Here is a 20,579-nt window from a genome sequence, read left to right on the forward strand (position 1 = left end):
AGCTGGGCCCCGGGGGTCAGCCCGGCCGAGTGGCAGCTGCGCCGTGGGGTGGGGGGGGTCCCCTGAACGCCCCCCGGACTTGCTGTGGGGATGGGAGTGGAGTTGGGGTAGGGGGGTGTTGAACCCCCAAATGGTACTGGCCTTGCTGTGGGGCTGGGAGTGGGGTTTGGGGCTGTGCACCCCAAAACCTGCCATCTTTGCTGTGGGTCTGAGAGCAGGGTGGGCAGCGCTGCACCCCAAAACCTGCAGTCCTTACTGTGGGGCCGAGAACAGGTTGGGGGGCCGTGCACCCTGAGTCCCGCCATCCTTGTTGTGGGGCTCGGAATGTGGTGGGGGGGACCCTGCACCCCTGAACCGCGCTGTGGGTCTGGGAGCAGGTTGGGGGGCTCTGCACCCTAAACCCCACCGTCCTTGCTGTGGGTCTGGGAGCACAGGGGGGGGCTTTGTACCCCAAAACCTCGCTGTGGGTCTGGGAGCAGGTTGGGGGGCTCTGCACCCTAAACCCCACCGTCCTTGCTGTGGGTCTGGGAGCACAGGGGGGGGCTTTGTACCCCAAAACCTCTCTGTGGGTCTGGGAGCAGGTTGGGGGGCTCTGCACCCTAAACCCCACCGTCCTTGCTGTGGGTCTGGGAGCACAGTGGGGGGCTCTGTACCCCAAACCCCCTCTTCGGTGCTGGGGATTCCCTTCGATCCCCCGCACCGTTTGGGGCGGTGGGAGTTCACAGCCGGTTCCCGCCCTCCCGGTGTCGGTCCCGGGGCCCTCCGGTGGGTCGGGCCGGGCGGGAGGCGGGGGCTACTGGGGGGGCCGGTCCTCCCCGGTCCTCCCCTCCCCTCCTTTCCCCTCCCCTCCCCTCCCCGCAGCCCTCGACGAGCCTGGAACGGGCAGGGCGGGCTACGAGCTCCGGTACCGGGTACCGGGCACCCGCCGGGCCGGGCATGGAGGGTCGCCCGGTCCCCACCGCGCTTCTCGCCGCCTTCCTCGCCGTGTTGCAGGGACTGCCCCCGGCCAGGGCAGGTAACGCGTACCGGGGGGACGGGGGGGACGGACACCCCACGCCCACGCGTGTCCCCGCTCGCCCCCTTTCCCCCCCTTCCCCGGGTCGGTGGGGAGCAGCAGCGGGCTGAGCATCACGGGACCCGCCGTGGGGAACGGGGGGGAGTCCCCGTGGGATCTCCGGGGCTGTCACGCGTGGGGTACCCCCTGGGGGTGGGGGTGGGGGGGTGTCCCTCCGCCTTCAGCACCACGGACAGGGCCCGGGGGGGCCCCATGGCACCCCGGGGGGGGGAGTGGCACCCTGGGGGCGACCCACCGATATGGGGCTCTGGGGGTCCCCCGTGGCTCCGGCCGTGGGATGGCACAGCCGGTGACGGGGACACCACCCCCCCCCCCCCCGGGGTGTGGGTGTTCCCCGTGGGTCCCTTGGGGGGTGCTCCCTCCATATCCCTTAGTGGGAGGGGGCTCCCTGTGGGGAGAGGGTGCTCCCTGTGGGATAAGGGTGCTCCCTCGGTGTAGGGGTGCTCCCCGCGGGGTCCCTCAGTTGGGGTGCTCCCCGCAGGGCAGGGGTGCTCCCCCCCGGGGTCCCTCGGTTCGAGTATTCCCCTCCGGGGTCACTCGGTTGGGGTGCTCCCCCCAGGGCAGGGGTGCTCCCCTGGGGGTGCCCTGTCAGGGGTGCTGCCCCCAGGGCGAGGGGTGCGGGGGGGTGCGGGGAACTGGGGGTCTGGATCCCCTGTCTGGCTGGGGGGCAGCGAGGGGGGCGGGTCTGGGGGAGCACCTGAAGCGTGAATAACGGGGATTAGCACCGGTGAGGGATCCCGGAGGCCGGGGGGGGGGGGGGGTGTCCTGCTCCCCCCAGCTTCGCCGCACCCTACCCCTTGGCTTTACCGAGAGTGATGCCGAGCTGCCGGCACCCCCGTGTGTCCCCCTCTTCAGCTCCCCAAGCTCCCCACGCCGCCCACGCCCGGGTCTGGCATCCGGCGAGGCTTGGCCAGTACAGCCACTCCAAGGCCACCCACCAGCCCTGTACTGGGGGGGAGGGTCCCAGCCTGAGCCCCGAAGCCTGACACGCCACGGCCGGGTGACGGCTCTCCCCCGGGAGCACCGGCAGGAAACCGGACCCATGTGCTGGGGTCAGGAGGGCCTGGGAGATGGCTGGGGTCAGCCCGTTCCCAGCCTGGCCCTGGCTTGCCGTGTCCCCACTCGTGCGTGGGGTGTCCCAGCTGGCTTTGGGGGGGGCACCTTGGGGAGCCCCAGGAGGAATTGCATCCCCCCCGCCCCATCCTCAGATCCCCCCTTGCCTGGCCTGCCCAGACAGATCTCTCCGGCACGGAGGGTGGGTGCTGCCCCAGGTGGGGGGCCCCGGTGCTCTCTGATGTGGCTGTAGTCATCTCCCCCAACCTGCACCCACCCTCCCCGCCATGCACACCTGGCTGTGCCGGATTAACTCTCCACGCTCCTGGACGCAGCCGACGATTGGGGGTCCCTGCGGAGAGAGGGCAGCACCCCCAACCCTCTCCCTACACCCCCAGTTGGGTGCAGCCGGGCTGTGCTTCGGGGTGATGGAGGGGGGTCTCCCATGGGTGACGGAGCCCTCCCACCCCACGGGGTTCACCCGTGCCGTGGGGGTGTCGGAGCAGGGCTGGGGGCGGAGGAATGCGGTGAAGGAATCTGGCGGCTGCGGGACCGGACCTTGGGCCCACACAGCTGCCTGGCACCGGGCCGGCCCGGCTTGGCAAGAGGCAGGCAGGGGGGATGGGGATGCGGCAGCGGTCCCCGGCTGGAAGCACAGAGAGTAGCCGGGGTATCTCTGGTGGGTTCCCACCCCCTGAAAGGTCCCCCTCTCATCCCTCAGCAGTGCCCGTGGACGTACTACAGACGTTGGGCATGCAGGATGGCCGGGATGGCGTTTCTGTCACTGCCGGGATTTGCTCGCAGCGCCCGGGGACCGAAGACCCCGATTTCGCTTTCCGTGTGGATAATCGCACCCAGCTCAGCGCACCCACCCGGCAGCTCTTCCCCGGTATGGCAGCGGGCGGCCGCAGGAGCCGCCGAGCTCACCTCGAGGTGCAAACCGAGTCGCTCTGAGGGCAAACATCCCCTTTTCGGGGTGCAGAGCCACTTCTTGGGGTGCACTGGGGGGGGCTCAGCCTGATGGTTTCTTCCCTGTTGCAGATGGCTCTTTCCCTGAGGATTTCTCCATCCTGGCCACGGTGCGTGCCCGGCGCGGAGGACAAGCTTTCCTACTCTCCATCTACGACGAGCGAGGCGTGCAGCAGCTGGGCGTGGAGATCGGACTCTCGCCCGTCTTCCTCTACGAGGACCAGGAGGGGCGGCCGGCCCCCGAACAGTACCCCGTTTTCCGCAGGGTCAACCTGGCCGATGGCAGGTGAGTGGCCGGGGACGGGGGGGGACACACGACGATGACAGGGGGTCTCTCCAACCCCTCTCGCTGCGACCGAGTCTCATCTCCGCAGGTGGCACCGTGTGGCGTTGGCTGTGGAGGGCACCAATGTCTCCTTGCTGGTGGATTGTCACCTCCTCGCCACGCTGCCGTTGGAGCGGGGACCTCAGCCCCTCGTTAGCACTGAAGGGGTGACGATTTTTGGGGCCCGCCTCCTGGATGAGGAGGTGTTCGAGGTGGGTCCCTCCCCAAATCTTTGTGCCAGAGCCCCCCCCGGTGTCCCGCAGCACTGGTAGTGAGGGGTCTGGGGAAGGAGGGGGACCCACTTACCGTGGTTGGTAGAGGAACTGGGGGCTGTTCTCTGTCCCCATGGGGTGTCCCCATCCCTGTGGGGTGACCTCGTTCCCCTCCCTGCATTCCTGCCCGCTGTAAATGTCAGGGGCCACAGGCAAAGAGGCGGCATTGAGGCGAGTGGGGCTGTGCCCCCCCCCGCCCATTTTGTCCCCAGCAGGCAGACAAGGGTCTCTTTGTCTCCTTGTCCCCCCTGCACCCTCCACCCGGCCAAGGGGGTGTCCCCAAGCCATCCACAGACCCTCTGGCTGCTGCGGGGACAGGGCTGGCCGTGAGCACCAGCACGCGTGTCCGGGATGCGTGTGGGCACCCGACTGGCCCGGCATACAGATATGGGGGGAGGGGGCAGAAAATCCACTCCTTTTTGCTCCCTCCTTCTCCTTTGCTGCAGGGTGATGTCCAGCAGCTGCTCATCGTGCCCGACCCTGAGGCCGCCCGCTCCTACTGCCAGCTCTACATGCCAGCCTGCGACCAGCCCCTGCTCTACCCCCTCCTGGCCCCTTTCCCAGAGGAGGTAAGCACCCAAACTGGGAAGGAAAAAAGTTGGGGGGACCTTTGGGAGCCCCCACCCAGCCGGGCAGCCCATGGAGATGCTGCCAGGCTTGGTGTCATGGTGGAGGGGTGCTGCCAGGGCCCCTGACACCCCCGTTTCTCTCCCCGCTGGCGTCGGCGCTGCCCCTTGCAGAGTGGCCCGGAGCCTACAGCTGCCCCACGTAGGAAGGGGAAGAAGGGAAAGGGGAAAGGCAAACGCAAGGGGAAGGGCAAGAAGAGGAGGAACAAGGAGCTGCTGGAGCAGCACGAGGCCTCTGTGCCCTCCGTCGTGGCCAGCCAGGTAGAGAGCGTGACTAACCCACCTCTGCGGCTGCTTAACCCGCCCTGGTTAACCCAGCTCCGCTAACCTGCTGCTTGCGTTTGGCTGCGGCGTGCCAGCTTCGCAGCTCGCCAGCGCCTGCCGGCCAGTGCCGTGCCGCAGCTCGGCTCCTCACACTGAGATGGGATGGCCAGCACCCAAATCCAGCTTAAAAGCAGAGCGGTTCCGGGTGTGCATAACCTGAGGTGGACCCAGATGCGTCCCAGAGCTGGCAGTGCTTGTGCGCGAAGCTCGTGCTGTGCCACACGTGGCCTTTTGCATACAAAGCGACTCCCAACCTCATTTTTGCACAGTCTGGGGCAAAGCGGGCTGGCTCCAGCCACTCTGGCCCCCATGGAGCTGGACCTTTGGGTCTGTTGGACGTGACTGCAGGGCTCTGGCCAGAACGGCTCCTTCCCGGGATTCGGGGGAGCCCGTGCAGCCAGCGCATCCCCGCGAGGATGCTGATCCCGCTGGCACCTGGGGCTGAGCCATCCCCACGGCTCCTGGCCTTGCGGAGTGTGTCTTGGGAGCTGGTGGGGATCCCCTGGGTGGAGCCGCTGGGGCAGGGCAGGAGGCAGCCCCCCGCCTCTGCCTTCGGCCTCTTTGGCTCTGGAAATGGGTCACGGCTGCAGCTGGGAACGGCAGCGCCGGCCAAGGGCGGCCCGGGGACGGTGGCCCCTCCTTGCCGATGAGTCAGCCTTGGCCGAGCCAGACCGGAGAGACCCGGCAAAGGGTGGCCATGTTCCAGGTGCTGCTCAGAGCCAGGGGCCGTGCAGCCCCGGTGTGTGGGGAAACTGCCGCCCCCACAACTGAGAGCAGCAGCTGCCGAGCCCTGGCTTGCCTTCCCCTCTGCCGGCGGTCCCCGAGGAGCGGGAGTCCCAAAAGGGGAATGGCTCTGGTGTCCCAAAGCCACACAGGGGCTTTAGTGGGGTGGGGATGTCCCGAGTCTGACCGTGGCCCCCCAAAAAAGAGGGGCATCCCCTGGCCCTGCCAGCCTGTGGGACCCCACAAGGGTCATGGGCCAGCGCCTCCCTCTGCCGCAGCACTCCCCTCCTCACCCTGCGCCCTTTCCGCATCGCCCAAGGCCAGCACGCCGACACCGTCTGCGGAGGAGAGCTCCCCAACGCCCGTCCCCTCCGGCCTCGCCACTACCGTGAGCGTCACCCTGAATGGCACCGACCCCTTCGAGGTAGCAGCAGGGCTGGGGGCTGGGGCAGGCAGGGAAGATCCCCCCTACCTCTTTGCACCCCCAACATCTCCTCGTCCCTTAGGACACTGGCGAGGAGCTCGTGCTTGAACTTGAGGAGGACGGAGTCGCTGGGGCTGACAGCACGGAGGCGCCGGGCTATGAATACTATGACGGGGATCCTGCGAGCCAGGAGCGGTTTGGCCCCGCTGAGCGGGAGGAGATGGTCATCCAGGCTCCGCAGGTAACGCTGGGGACAAGGACTGGGGACACCCCCAGCTATGGCTGGTTGAGCCGGGCCCACGGTACGGTGTCCAGGAGCCATGTAGCCCGTTTGGAGCCCTTCACCCCAGCCCAGCTCTCGGCCGTTTCTCCTCACCCTGGTGTTTTTCAGGAGCTCAGCTTGAAGGGGGAGAAGGGCGAGCCAGCCATCGTGGAGCCAGTGAGTATGGCATGGCCCCCCTGGGGACGTGTGGCCCTCGGCCCTCTGTGGCACCCTAGGGCCACCCGTCTGTGACACTTTGCGGGACGGGGCTCGCTCTTTTCTTTAGGGTTGGCGATTCGAGGGGCCGCCGGGACCCCCAGGACCTGCGGTGAGAAGCGAGGGGCTGCTCTGGGGAGGGGTTGAGAGATGACAAAGCGTTAACATGCCTCTGTGTTCTCTGCAGGGGGAAACAGGTCCCCTGGGACCACCAGGACTCCCAGGTCTGCCCGGGGACCCCGGAGATCAGGTACGGAGCAGACGGGGAGGGCTGTGATGGGGCTGGAGCTGCCCCCGCGGCAGGGTTGGGGCCGCAGGCGTCCCGGCGGTCCTGCCGGTGCATGCCGGCGTGCGTGCAGGGTGATGGAGCTGCAAGCCCCGACCTGACAGCCTGCCTTCTGCCAGCGCGATGACGGCTTATCCCCCCCTTCTTCTCTCCACCAGGGTCCCGCGGGACGGCCGGGGCTGCCGGGAGCTGACGGGATCCGTGGCCCGGCAGGGACCATGATCATGTTGCCGGTAAGTGCTGGGACAGGACAGGACCCTTGGGGACCCTCCCGCCTGCTCCCCACAGAGTCTGGTAGGGGACAACTCTCTAGGTGACACAGAGCTGACTGTCCCCAGGGCTGGGGCCCAGTAGTTCCCCCTATCCCTCACCCTCCTCCTTCCCCTCCCCAGTTCCAATTTGGCGGAGACTCCCTCAAGGGTCCCACCGTCTCTTTCCAAGAAGCCCAAGCCCAAGCGATCCTGCAGCAGGCGAAGGTAAGGACCCCCGCGAGGAGCCCCCCCTGCCCAACCTCCCCGCTCCCCCTCAACCCTCTCCTCCCTTCTCTCCCCAGCTTGCCATGAAGGGTCCCCCAGGTCCCATGGGGCTGACCGGCCGCCCGGGACCACTGGTGAGTATGGCCAGCGTGGAGACTGCTGCGGGGTGCCCGCCCCTCTAAAATGCACCTTGTCGGGCACATCTCCGCATGGTGCAAACCCTCATGGGTGCGTCTCCACACTCTCTTGTTTTTGTAGGGTCTACCTGGACACCCGGGCCTGAAAGGAGATGCAGGGGACATGGGGCCACGGGTAAGTCTTGCTGGGCTGGGTTGTGCGGGGTCTCCCTGGCAGGCTGCAGGCAAACCCGGCCCTGATGCCTTCCCCTCTTTTCCATCAGGGTCCCCGGGGAATGCAGGGACCACCGGGGCCGCCGGGGAAGCTGGGCCGGCGGGTAAGCGCTGAGGGGTTAGGGTTTTGCCTCCCCCAAATGTTCTGGTCCGCTGTCACATGCCGAGGTGCCCCTTTTCCATCCCGAGGGACTCCGAGCCGCCACCCCCTTGACTTGTCTTGCAGGGTCGTGCTGGAGCAGATGGTGCCAGGGGTCTCCCGGGGGAAACCGGACCCAAGGTATCATGCGTGGGGTGGTATCGGTGCTGCTGGGGGTGCTGGCAGCAGGGTGAGGGGACCAGGACACCCGGGTCCTGGTGCGACAAGGGCAGGGAACACATGGGCTCAGCCTTACACTTATCCTATCCCACAGGGTGACAGGGGCTTCGATGGGCTGCCAGGGCTGCCGGGTGAGAAGGGCCACAGGGTAAGTGAGACCGCGCTGTGTCCCCTCCTGCCACCGCTGTCCCCATGCTGCCTCACCCTCTCTCTTCTGCAGGGTGACGTGGGGAAGCCAGGACCAGCGGGCCCCCCCGGGGAGAAAGGTGCCAAGGTGAGGAGCGTGGGGCGGGATGGGGAAGGATCAGGTCCTGCTGGTGTTGGAGGGATGTGCTCAGCTCCGCTCTGTCCTCTCCAGGGCCCAGATGGTCTCCCGGGACCTCGGGGGCAGCCTGGGGAACCTGTAAGTACCTGCTGCCGGCACCGGGAGCCTGACCTGGCTTCTTCCCCAGCCCCAGGAGCAGTGGGGGGCAAGCTTGGCCTCTGGCTTTCTTCCTGTGGCTTTTTGGAGGAGATTTGGGCACTGGACTCCCCCACACCGGGAAATACGGGGTGCTGGGGTCAGTGCTGCTGTCCGAGCCCCCACTGACCTCTCTGTCCTTGGCCCTAGGGTATGCGAGGCCTGATCGGCTCACGCGGCTCCCCCGGACCCCCCGGACCACCGGTATGAGACACCGCTCTTGCCTGTCTGTCCATCTGTCCCCACCTTGGGAAAAGAGGATTTTTCTCTGTCATCCGTCCAACCTGGACACGGCGTCGTCCTTGGCACGGCGTCACCTTGGGGCGCAGCATCACCCTGACCCTCCCTCCTTCTTCCGCAGGGTGCCAGTGGCATCGACGGAGCGCCGGGGCCCAAAGGCAATGTGGTGGGTGTCAGCGGAGCCCCCCGCCCTGGGAGCACCCAGCCCAAATTAGCCAGCTGGAGACTGGGATGCTCCAGGGAGGGGGAGGCAGGGCTGGGGCGAGAGCTGCCCCTGTGCGCTCGTGGGGTGCGTGGGCAGGGAGGGTGCATGGGGGTGCAGCGAGGGTCGGGGTGGCACATCCTGGGGTCCTTTGTGCTGCACTAATGGACTTTCTCTGTCCTTCCAGGGAATCCACGGGGAGCCGGGACCCCCGGGACAGCAAGGGAACCCAGGTCCGCAGGTACGTGAGAGGTGATGGGGGCATCCCCCTGGGGCTGGGGGTGTTCCCCTGGGGCTGGGGGCTTGGCTGCTCCCTCAGTCCCTTCCCAGCACCCCGATGTGTTCTCTCGCAGGGTCTTCCCGGCCCCCAGGGCCCCGTCGGGCTACCAGGGGAGAAGGTGAGGCAGGACCCAGCGTGGATGGAGGGAGTTCCAGAGCTGCCTCCAGCTCTCAGCAGGTGCTGGGGAGCCGCAGGGGTGTCCCCGAGTCCCTCTGTGTCCCCACATGTCCTCCTCTCGCTCAGGGTCCGCCGGGGAAGCCTGGAATACAGGGTGTGGCCGGGGCTGACGGACCCCCGGTGAGTACCGGCGAGGGGCTGTGGGGTCCCTGGCAGAGTGGGGACCACAGGGCAGCGTCACCATCCCAGCTTGGGGCTCACCTCTTGTGCGTCCCCACAGGGTCACCCCGGCCGAGAAGGGCCAGCCGGAGAGAAGGGCCTCCAGGTAAGGGGGCCAATCCCCCCGTATCATACCCTGGGTGGGGGAAAAGGGTCCATTTTCCAAGGGGGGGTGTCCCGTTTTTGCTGACTCTCGCTCTGTCCCCAGGGCCCTGTGGGTGCCCCTGGTCCCGTCGGCTATCCAGGACCCCGTGGGGTGAAGGTAAGCACGGCCTCCCCCTCCGCCGCACTCTGACGAGGCACAACGGGGAGAGGGGGGTCAGGCGGTGTCCCCCAGGCTGGGGTCTCCCCTCCAACCCCTCTGTGTCTCTGCAGGGAGCTTTTGGGGTGCGGGGCCTGAAGGGCAGCAAAGGGGAGAAGGTAAGAGAGGGACAAGGGACAGTAGAGGGGGCTGTCCTTGTCCTGTGGCATCTGTGGGTCCCTGGTGTTGGGGGGCACTCGTCCTTGCCTTGAGACAGCTGTGGGTGGGGGGACGCCTGGGTTGCAGCTGTGGGTAACCCCTCTGTGTTGGGATTTGGGGCTCAGCCCCACACTGTGACCCCATCTGGGGCTTGCACCAGAGTTAACGCGGTCTCGGTCCCCCCAAAATGTGTCTCTTGTTCAGGGAGAAGATGGATTCCCCGGCTTTAAGGGGGACATGGGCCCCAAGGGTGACAGGGTAAGTGGGGTCCCGAGGTGGGGGTCTCCTCATCAGGGCTGTGTGGGGTGGCCACAGGTACCACAAAACCCCGTGGGGTTTTGCTGGCTGGCCTGCAGGACTGGGGGTGGTGGGGGGGATGGAGCTGGGGGAGAGGGGGTGACACAGCTCTGTGGGGACAGCTGGGGACCCGAAGGAGCAGCCCTGTCCCCCCGGCAGCATGCTCCCCGCACCTCTGCGTTACCGTTCCAGGGTGACCAGGGCCTGCTGGGCCCCCGTGGCGAGGACGGCCCCGAGGGGCTGAAGGGGCAGACGGGTCTCATTGGGGAACCGGGTGCTCCTGGCCCCGCAGGCGAGAAGGTGAGGGGAGTCCTGTGTCCCTGTATCCCTGTCCCCGTGTCCCTTGTAGCCTGTGGCTCATCTCTGCTCTCTCCCTTGCAGGGTAAGCTGGGAGTGCCAGGTCTCCCGGGCTATCCCGGGCGCCAGGGCCCCAAGGTGAGCACGGAGCAGCTTTTGGGGTATCCCCAGGACCCCAGGTGCCTCATCAGCCCTGGGTTATCACTTATTCTCTCTCTCTTCTTAGGGCTCCACTGGCTTCCAGGGTCCCATGGGGCTGGCGGGAGAGAAAGGCAAGAGGGTGAGTCAGTCCTGTCCCTCTGTGTCACCCTGTTCCATCCCTCCGGGCCGTTCTCTGTCCCCCATATCCTGCTCTGCCACCCGCTCTGCAAGTCAGAGAGGGGCCGGACTGAGCTCAGAGCCGGGGAAGGGACCCAGCGCCGTGGCCCTCTCCATTCCCATGTCCCCCTCCCGCAGATGCGCTTGGGTGCACTCTGTCCCCTCGTGGGCCACGTGGGGGGGACCGTGGGTGAGTGGGGGGCTGCCCCACGCGCTGCTCTCCCCACCACCTCCCTTTTCCCTGCAGGGCAAGGCCGGCCAGGCTGGGCAGACGGGACAGCGAGGGCCACCGGTGAGTAACTACAGCCCCGGTGCTGAGCTGGGGGTGACAGGAATCACCCCGTGTGGCTGGTGACCACAGTAGGGCCGGCTGTATCCCACCGTGACCATCCCAGTTGCATCCCACCACAACCGGTCCCGGGTGGATTATATCCCACGACAAGCATCCTAGGGCCGGCTGTAACCTATGGCAACAGAGCTTGGGGTCTGCTGTATCCCATGACAACATGCTCCACAGCCTGCTGGTATCCCATGGCAATTAGGCTGGAGATGGTCATTTCCCACAACAACAAGATCCCAAACTTCCGACTGTGTCCCGTGGGAACAACCCTGGAGCCAATGCTGTCCCTCCCACCTCCCTGCCCCACTCCCAGTCCGGTCCCCCAGCTCCCCACCCCACTCCCAGCCCCACTCTCCCCACTCCCAGCCCCGTTTCCCCTTTCCTTACCCCGCTCCCAGCCCCGTTTCCCCTTTCCTTACCCCGCTCCCAGCCCCGTTTCCCCTTTCCTTACCCCACTCCCAGCCCCGTTTCCCCTTTCCTTACCCCACTCCCCCCACTTCCAGCCCCGTTTCCCCTTTCCTCACCCCGCTGGCAGCCCCACTCCCTGCCCCACACCTTCTCACCCCACTCTTTGCCTCCTGCCTGCGCAGGGCCTCCCAGGGGAGCGAGGTCTGCCCGGTCCCACGGGGAAACCCGGCCCAAAGGTAGGTGGGAGCCTGGCCATTTGGTCCCCGCTGTCCCCCACGTCCCCGTCTGCCCTCTGTACTCAGGGTCCCTTGGCTGTGGGTGCTGGCAGTGGGTCTGATGTGGGGTGGTGGGGAGGGTGGGGGTCTTCCCTGGCGTCTTCAGCCTGTTTCTGTCTTCCCAGGGAGATCCTGGCCACGACGGGGCCCCCGGCGCAGTGGGAGAGAAGGTAAGTGGGGGGCGGTTGATGCACAGCAGAGGGATGTGCTCCTTGAAAGGCACCCCAGGAAGGGACCAAGCATGGGGAGAACGGGGTGCCGGGCACGGGGAGCAGGTCTGGGCGCTGCAGGGGCCATGGGGAAAGCCCCTCTGCTGCTAACTGTGGGTTTTCTCTCCCTCCCACAGGGTCCCCAAGGTCCACAGGGACCCAACGGCTTCCCAGGAACGAAAGGTCCCCCTGTAAGTGGGGATGTCTGCACGTGGTCCTGCCCTGGTCCTGCCCGTGCTTGAGACGATGTGGGGGGCTGGCACCTCCTCCCCCTGTGCCCCATGGGGCGCAGGTAGCGGAGGGGAGAGCCCAGCTACGCAGCCCGTATCCCCCACCCCGTTACCTCTGCTCCTGCCCAGGGTCCTGCCGGGAAGGATGGCTTGCCAGGACACCCGGGGCAGCGTGGCGAGCCGGTGAGTCCCCTGCCTCCCTTTGCCAGGGAGGGTGGGACGCCTGGTGATACCCAGCATTAACCTCTCCTCTCCTCTGCAGGGGTTTCATGGCAAAACCGGCCCCCCCGGCCCCACAGGGGTGGTGGGACCCCAGGTGAGTGCCGGAGATGGAGGCAGGAGGTGTTTGTCTTGACGTGAGCCTGGTGGGATGGAGGGACCCCCAGAAGCTCACCCTGTTCTCACCCCACAGGGTAAATCAGGTGAGACGGGGCCTGTAGGAGAGAGGGGGCACCCAGGTCCCCCTGGCCCCCCTGGGGAACAGGGCCTTCCCGGAGCTGCTGGCCGAGAAGGAGCCAAGGTAGGAGCCGCACCGGGGGTCTGACGGCTCACCCGGACCACCGCAAGCCAGAGCCAAGCGGGGCTGGGTCCCCTCTGAACTCTGCGGGGCACGGGGGCTCTTCCCAGCTTGGTGGGGATGGAGCAAAGTCCTCTGGTACTCCTTCTCCACCTTGCAGGGTGACCCTGGTCCCGCTGGCATCCCCGGTAAGAGCGGCCCCCCGGGCATTCATGGTTTTCCCGGCACGAGGGGGGCACCCGGAGAGATGGTCAGTGCTGTCCCAGGTTTGGATACGGTCCTGGGAGAGGGAAAGAGGGTCCTTTCTAACCATCTTCTCTGCCCTCCTACAGGGTCCACCTGGCTTAAAGGGTGGGGAAGGTCCCCCTGGTCCCCCTGGACCTACAGTGAGTACAAAGCCTCATGATATTTGAGGGTTTCTTTGGAGTTTTGGGGTGTCCTTTGGAATATATAAACTTGCGGAGCAATTTTGCCACCCTGCTTGAAATCCTTGTAGATGAAGACTTTTTGGGGGAGGAGGAAGACTGTGGGGACCTTCTTCCCTCCACCCCACCTCTCTCATCTCCCCAGGGTTCCCCCGGAGAGAGAGGCCCCACGGGGGCTGCTGGAGGCATTGGACTGCCGGGCCGGGGGGGTGCACAGGGCCCCCCCGGTCCCATTGGCGAGAAGGGCTCCCCGGTAGGTGCGAGAGGGTGTGTGGGATGAGGCGTGAGGGTATGGGGCAGCGCGGGGACAAGCTGTGTCTCCCGTGGGTCCCGGCCAGCCGTGCCCTCAGCCCTTCCCCTTCCTGCCCGCAGGGTGAACGAGGTCCCATGGGTCCGGCTGGGCACGATGGGATCCAGGGCCCCGTGGGACTGCCGGGCCCAGGCGGACCCCCCGGTCCCGCCGGAGAAGATGGGGACAAGGTAAGTCAGGGGGACAACAAGTCAGCACCTCCAGCAGTGGCTCCTTGGCATTTCACTACCCACAGCGCAGGGAACGCACCCCGGGATGGGCAGTGGGGACAAATCCCCTCGCAGAGGACACATCCCAGGGCTGAGGGACCTGCCGGATGGGGCAGGTTTCCCCTATGGCTTCCCGGGAGCGAGGATTCCCCGGGCGGCAGCGGGCTGTTGGTCCTGGCAGGCTTCCTTGGCACTGCTTCCCAGGTGGTGGCAGGTTTCCCCAGCGCTGGGATTTCCTTGGCCGTGGCTCCCCAGCCATGGCAGCTTTCCCTGGCTGCCGGCATTCCCTCCTCGCCGGCTCTCACCATCTTCTCTTCCCTTTTTGCGACAGGGTGAGATGGGACTTCCCGGACAGAAGGGCAGCAAAGGTGACAAGGGCGAGGCGGTGAGTGCCAAGGGGCTGCTCTGCCCACGGAGGGTTCTCCGAGGGGCAGAGCGGCTCCGGGAGTGGCGGGAGATGGGAGCAGTGGCACAGGAGATGTTTGGGAGCTGCCCTAAACCCTATGTGGGTGCTCCTGTCCCACAGGGCCCCCCGGGACCGACAGGAATCCAGGGACCTATCGGGCACCCCGGCCCCGCGGTGAGTGGGTGCCAAGCACCCTTCCCACCCTGTTTATTCCCTCCACTTAACCCCACCTTTCCCTCTTAGCTCCCTTCCCTGCCCTCCCACCCACACTTTGGGGTGTCTGTGGGGCAGGCGGTGCTGACCCCAACCTTTCCCTTTGCAGGGAGCGGACGGGGAGCCGGGGCGCCGCGGGCAGCAGGGGATGTTTGGGCAGAAAGGAGATGAGGGATCGCGGGGTCACCTTGGCCTGAGCGGTCCCCCTGGCCTGCAGGTAAGGAGCGGAGAGGGGTGGGCTTGGGTCTGATGGGACAATGGGGGACAAGGGGTGTGTGGCTCTGGGCTCTGCTTGGCCCGAGGCACCCTCTGCTTTACCCGAGGGGCTTCCAGACCCCCCGTGCTAACCTGCGCTCCCCTCAGGGCATGCCAGGCCCACCGGGCGAGAAGGGTGAGAACGGACACGTTGGCCCCATGGTAAGGAAACCCCATGCCCACTGCTCCCCCTCCACCTCCTGCCCCATTTCCACCTCCCCACATCTCCCTCTCCCCCACACGGCTCAGCTGCCCTTTGCAGTCTGACCCCCACCTCTGTGCTCCCCACAGGGCCCCCCCGGCGCGCCAGGACCCCGTGGGCCGCAGGGACCCAGCGGTGCTGAGGTGAGTACGGCCCTGGGGGGCTCGGTGGGGGCTGCCGGGTGCAAGGGCTGCCCCCCATGTGGGTAACCCCCATCCTCTTGCCTGTAGGGCCCCCAGGGAATGCCAGGTGGCGTGGGACAGCCGGGTGCCGTGGGAGAAAAGGTAAGCCCACGTTTGGAAGGGTGACGTGGGGCTCAGTCTGGGTGCTGGGGGTGGGCAGAGCTTCCCGCCACCACCCAGCACCCGGCAGCATCTGCCCCCTTGCTTTTCTCTCACCCAGGGTGAACCGGGTGAAGCGGGAGATCCCGGAGCCCCGGGGGAGCCCGGACCACCCGTGAGTATCGCAGAAGAGAACGGAGGTGTCTTTTAGGGGCAAGAGAAGGAGAGGTGGGGGGGAAAATCCTGCTCTTGCTGGTCATGGAAAGCACAGGCAGAGCTCCTGGTGAACATTTTACTACCTCTTCCCTGCTCTAACGGGACCCCCCCCATCCCTCTGCAGGGTGTGAAAGGGGATGTGGGGGAGAAGGGAGACGCGGGGCAGTCGGGAGCAGCCGGACCCCCTGGCAAGAAGGGTCCGCCAGGAGAGGATGGAGCCAAAGGCAACCTGGTAAGGGGAGAAACGAGGCACAGAGAGGTGTGGGGTGCTGCCCCGAGCCCCTGCATCCCCGAGCCACTCCGATAGCCCTGCAGGCACTAATCCCTGTCCCCGTCCCTGCCTCGGCTTTCCCAGCATGCAGAAGGTCTGGGGCTTCCTCCCAGTCCCACACTGGTGTCCCATTCTCTCTGCAGGGTCCTATCGGCTTCCCTGGTGATCCCGGTCCCCCCGGAGACCCCGGCGTGCCGGTGAGTAGCCCATGCTCACCCTTTAGCGGGACTAAGCCAGGGAACAGAAAGCCAGCACCCGTTGTCCCCTGTGGCACTCTGGTGTCACCCGTTGGTGTCACCCTGAGGTGGTGATAGGGTTGGGAGGTGCCAGGACACAGCGGTTCTCTCCCTGCTTTGCCTTGCTGGTGCTTCCCGGTGTCCCGAAAGCCCAAGGGTGGGCTCGGGGGGGGCTCAGCTAGGTGAGTCCTCACCCTCCCCTGTGTCACAGGGTCTGGACGGAGCCGCTGGAGAGAAGGGTGACAGCGGGGACCCCGGTCTGCCGGTAAGTGGGGCAGCTGGGGGTATCACAGCTGCAGAGAGGGGGAGTCGCATTCCCAGCGGGACCACCCAGGGCTGGGGGGCTTGAGGGGCTCTCGCTGAGCTGTGCTGCTTCCCAGGACTCTTACGCATCCCTTCCCCTCCGTGCTTCCCCCCAGTCCCGGCTGTGAGACTCTCCCCTCACCCCAAATTCCCACTGGGTTCGTTTCAGGGTCCACCAGGAGCATCAGGGGAGCCGGGTCCCCCAGGTCCCCCTGGACGGAGGGTGAGTAGGAGAAGGGTGAGGATGAGATGGGGAGGGACGGTGTGGGGTGAAGTGGGACTGCGAACGGACCTGGCTCTTGGTGTCTCTGTCCCCTCATCCAGGGACCTGTGGGACCGATGGGGCGTGAAGGCCGTCAGGGCGAGAAGGGTGCCAAGGTGAGTGGTGGCCGGTACACCCCAGGGCTCCCCAAACCCACTCCCCTCCAGAAGCCTCCACCAGACTGGGGCAGGACCAGAGTTCCCCTCTGGAGAGATGGGGCTGAGTCCCGAGAGGTGCCACCCTCAGCTCTGTCTGTCCTCCTGTCCCCAGGGACAGCCCGGCACTGAGGGGCCACCAGGGAAGATGGGTCCTGTGGGGGCACAGGGGCCACCGGGACAGCCGGGCTCCGAAGGACTGCGCGGGATCCCTGGCCCTGCCGTGAGTCTGGGGGCTACGGGGGAGTCGGGGTCTACGGGGAGGATGTTTCTGTGCCGATGTGGGGCTGCCCGTGTCCCCGAAGGCCCCGCCAGCTGCAGCCGGGGGACGTCCCCGCAGGCGCCATGGCTGCAGCCTGGCAGGTTGCGGCTTGGAGGAGTGTTTTGGGGGGGCTTAGCCTCGGGGTCCTGTCCCACACCGAGTCTCTTCCAGGGTGAACAAGGCTTGCTGGGGGCTCCGGGACAAGCAGGACCCCCCGGCCCCCTGGTAAGTCACGCTGAGCGAGCCCTGCGCATGGGTGGTCCGAGCTGGGTACGATCCGGAGTGTGTGACACCCTGGTGGCCTCTTTCAGGGTCCCGTGGGTTTGCCTGGCCTCAAGGGAGACCCCGGCCACAAGGGAGATAAGGTGAGAAAAGGGGATGGTCGTGGCGGGAGCTGGGGTCTCTCACCCCAGACTCGTACCCCGAGCCCCCCTCGCCGTGGGAAAGGGGGCTGCCTGACGCTGTCCTTCGTCCCCAGGGCCACGCCGGACTGATTGGGCTCATTGGCCCACCGGGAGAGATGGGTGAGAAAGGAGACCAGGGGCTCCCGGGCATCCAGGGCCCCCCAGGACCCAAAGGAGATCCTGTGAGTATTTGGGGTCTCCCCTGGGATGAACGCCGGGGGGGAGACGCAGTACAGGGGCTGATGGGGCGCAGCCCCCTCGAGCACAGGGGTTGATGCTGTCTCTACCCACAGGGTCTGGCTGGACCCACCGGCCCCACGGGGCCCCCCGGCCCCCCCGGGCTCTCGGTGAGTATCTGCCTGCGCTGTGTGGGTTCGCTGAGGGTCTCCTGCCTTCCCTCAACTCCCCCGCAGACCCCGAGGGTCTTCGTCCCCATGATGTGAGAGGGGCAGGGGGAAGCCCTGAGCCCCCGGGAGGCGTTGGGGGCAGCTGCCATGGGATCATGGCGTGCCCGGCCAGCGCCCCTCTCCTCTCTTCTCTTCCCCGCAGGGACCCTTGGGCCAGAAGGGCTCCAAAGGCTCACCAGTGAGTACTGGGGAGGGATGGGGACAGGGTCGGAGGTCGGGGGGCAGCTCCTAATGTGCTCCCAGGGGAGAACCCGGCGCAGACGGCAAATGCCACGGTGCTGAGTCCCCTTCTTTTGCAGGGTGCTCTGGGTCCCCGAGGTGACACAGGTCCCCCCGGTCCCCCAGGCCCACCGGTGAGTAGGGGATGCTCTGGACAAGACACCACTTCATGTCTGTCCCCTCCCGGGAGGGCTCCGATGTCCCCAAACCCCCCTCATCCTCCTGCCTGGCCACACATTTTCTCCTCTCACCCCTTCATCCCTCTCTGTCCCAGGGCCGTCCAGCTGAGCTGCTCGAACCGCTGCCCTCGAGCCGGAGCAGGAGGCACCGACGGGCGACCGAAGGGGCTCCGGGGGAGCAGAGAGCCCCCCCGGATTACGAAGGGCTGGAGGAGGTGTACGCGTCCCTCAGCTCCCTGCGCACGGAGGTGGAGCAGCTCAGACGGCCCCTGGGCACCCCCGAGAGCCCCGCACGCGTCTGCCGGGAGCTGCAGCTTTGCCACCCGCACCTCCAGGACGGTGAGGTTTTTTGGGGAAATCGCTTTGAGGGAAGGGGGACACCAAAACCTCCTCTTCCCTCGGACTTTACATCACGCCAGGCGGTGCCCGTGCGGCGTGACCATCTCTCCGTCTGTCTGTCTGTCCTTCCCTAGGCGAGTACTGGATTGACCCCAACCAGGGCTGTTCCCGCGACGCTTTCCGGGTTTTCTGTAACTTCACGGCCGGCGGCGAAACCTGTCTTTTCCCCGAGAAGAAATTTGAGGCTGTGAGTTCGGATCGGCGGCCGGAGAGGAGCTGCCTGTCCAAAACTATCCCCCTCCACCAGCCCTCCCGGCACTGGGAAACGATGGAAGGAGGGAGCGGTTTGAAGCTTATTTTTCCCCGTGCTCTGTGGGGCCGAGGGTTGGAGAGGTGTCACCCCCGCCACTGTCTCTTGTCACCCCCACCACCGTCTCTTGTCACCCCCGCCACCGTCTCTTGTCACCCCCCAGGTCCGACTGGCCGCCTGGAACAGGGAGAAGCCGGGGACGTGGTACAGCACCTTCAAAAGGGGCAAGAAGGTGGGAACTCCTTGTGCTCCGGCGTTGAGGGGTTCGGGGGGAGACGGACCCTCTGCGCAGCATCACCCCAGTCCCCGGGCAGGCGGGTGTCTGCGTCTCAGCCCCTCTTTTTTCTCCCCCCGTCCCCAGTTCTCCTACGTGGACGCGGACGGCAACGCCGTGCCCGTCACCCAACTCACCTTCCTGCGTCTCCTGAGCGCCAGCGCCCGCCAGAACTTCACCCTCAACTGCCAGCACGCTGCCGCCTGGTACGATGCCCGCGCCGCCACCTTTGCCCGTGCCCTGCGCTTCCGCGGCGCCAACGAGGAGGAACTGGGGCACAACCACCCCTCCGCCCCCATCCGGGCCCTCCACGACGGCTGTCAGGTGAGTCCCCGAGCCACAAGGACACCGCGTCTCCGTCCCCATCGCTCATCTCGCACCCCGTAACGCCACGTTTGCCGCCTTCCCGTAGGGACGCCACGGCCAGGAGCGGACGGTGCTGGAGGTGACCTCGTCCCGCGTCGAGCGGCTGCCCCTCGTGGACGTGGCCGTCGTCGATTTTGGGGACGCCAACCAAAAATTCGGCTTCGAGCTGGGACCCGTCTGCTTCATGGGCTGAACGCGGCCCCGGACAGTGTGTGGGGAGGGACGGCTTTGGGGTCCAGGGGGGTGATCTCCGCTCCCTCCGCCGCCCTCCCCACGCCGGGGACAGTGACCCAGGCCCTGCTCTGGCATACTCAGGACTCGGAGCCACCGCAGTGCCACCACCTCCTGCCCGCACGGGCCCACCCGCCTTTATTTATACTGCCGGCTCCCTGGGGTGGGGGTGGGGAAAGCTGGGGGCACAGTGCCCCAGACTATAGGGAGGGGGTCCGAGCCAGATCCCCCCCCGCCCCCCGTGGTGCTACAACGCTCCCCGAGAACCCCCTTAGTGAAGCACTGGACGTGCCCTCGGCACGGCAACACCGCAAACGGCCACCAGCCGGGCCCCCATCCAGCCCCCTCCCTGGCCACCACGGAACCGGTGTCCCCGTGCCAGGCCAGGACACGACCCGGGGTGGGGGGACGACCCGGTGTGGGGTGTTAAACCTCCTCCATCACCCCCCTGCTAATGCTCTGCCCCCATCTTAGGGGGAGAGGGTGGCGGGGGGGAGCCCCCCTGGGGGGGGGAGGGGATCATTCCCGCTGGTGGCAGAGTCCGTCCCGTGGGGCAGAGGGGACGTGGGGAGGTCGGGACGGGGTTGGGGGCCACGCGTGAGGCTCAGCCCCGCTCCCGTCGCAGTTACTGTACGATAAACCGACTGTATCGAAACCATCTCCCGCCCTGAATCCTTTCTGATTTCCATGGAAATGGGGCAGCTTCTGTGGGGCGGGGGGAGGCGCAAACCCCAAATTGGGGTTCGTGGCCCCCCTGAGGGTACCGGCCTCGTGTCCCCGCTTGCACGAAGGCGTGCGAGGCCGGCACGGGCAGGGATTTGGTGTGAGCTAGTGCCCCCCTGCCAGCCCCTCCTGCGCCCCCCAAGTCCCAGAGAGCTGCCCCCCCACCCTGAGCACCCATCGCCGTCTCCCCGTGGGACAGGTTCGGGGCTGGGGGGACACACCGGGAAGGCTCTGTCCCCCGGGGCGGGAGGGGGGGATGGGAGGACAGGGGGACAGGGTTGGGACCTGGGCAGGGATGTGGGGGCACCCCGGCTGCCCCCAAACCTCCATCCATGGGGACGCCGAGGAGGGGACGGGGGGGGGGGGCAGAAGAGGGGATCCGGGGGTGTCCCCCAACCCTCCCTTGTCCCCAAAACCTCCATCCCCAGGGACCCGAGAGGAGATTGGGGGCAGGAGAGGGGGGACCCGGGGCTGCCCCCCTAATGCCCCCCCCCCCCCCCAACCTCCATCCCCAGAGACCCCAGGGAGGGGACCTGGGGCAGGAGAGGGGAC

General features: G+C 66.9%; 1 protein-coding gene across 1 annotated transcript; it reads left to right on the forward strand.

Annotated features, from left to right (window-relative positions):
• The first annotated feature begins 923 nt into the window (after positions 1 to 923).
• COL5A3 (collagen type V alpha 3 chain) lies at positions 924 to 19,943 on the forward strand. The gene is made up of 67 exons (XM_082496675.1): positions 924 to 1,015; positions 2,850 to 3,017; positions 3,170 to 3,383; positions 3,472 to 3,634; positions 4,141 to 4,263; positions 4,435 to 4,581; positions 5,687 to 5,791; positions 5,874 to 6,032; positions 6,183 to 6,230; positions 6,340 to 6,381; positions 6,457 to 6,519; positions 6,714 to 6,788; positions 6,948 to 7,031; positions 7,109 to 7,165; positions 7,290 to 7,343; positions 7,432 to 7,485; positions 7,608 to 7,661; positions 7,795 to 7,848; positions 7,921 to 7,974; positions 8,059 to 8,103; positions 8,311 to 8,364; positions 8,522 to 8,566; positions 8,790 to 8,843; positions 8,956 to 9,000; positions 9,126 to 9,179; positions 9,280 to 9,324; positions 9,427 to 9,480; positions 9,594 to 9,638; positions 9,883 to 9,936; positions 10,168 to 10,275; positions 10,357 to 10,410; positions 10,499 to 10,552; positions 10,838 to 10,882; positions 11,521 to 11,574; positions 11,739 to 11,783; positions 11,960 to 12,013; positions 12,182 to 12,235; positions 12,315 to 12,368; positions 12,465 to 12,572; positions 12,730 to 12,819; positions 12,902 to 12,955; positions 13,140 to 13,247; positions 13,367 to 13,474; positions 13,845 to 13,898; positions 14,040 to 14,093; positions 14,242 to 14,349; positions 14,496 to 14,549; positions 14,679 to 14,732; positions 14,820 to 14,873; positions 14,992 to 15,045; positions 15,211 to 15,318; positions 15,501 to 15,554; positions 15,805 to 15,858; positions 16,066 to 16,119; positions 16,221 to 16,274; positions 16,429 to 16,536; positions 16,747 to 16,800; positions 16,887 to 16,940; positions 17,054 to 17,161; positions 17,273 to 17,326; positions 17,529 to 17,564; positions 17,686 to 17,739; positions 17,880 to 18,123; positions 18,258 to 18,370; positions 18,597 to 18,665; positions 18,795 to 19,031; positions 19,120 to 19,943. Exons 1-67 carry the CDS (start codon positions 937 to 939, stop codon positions 19,264 to 19,266), a joined length of 5,316 nt encoding a protein of 1,771 aa, XP_082352801.1. The 5' UTR covers positions 924 to 936; the 3' UTR covers positions 19,267 to 19,943.
• Positions 19,944 to 20,579: the final 636 nt, after the last annotated feature.

The sequence above is a fragment of the Vanellus vanellus genome (assembly GCF_965231255.1).
Source record: "Vanellus vanellus genome assembly, chromosome: 30".
In the NCBI taxonomy this organism is placed as follows: domain Eukaryota; kingdom Metazoa; phylum Chordata; class Aves; order Charadriiformes; family Charadriidae; genus Vanellus; species Vanellus vanellus.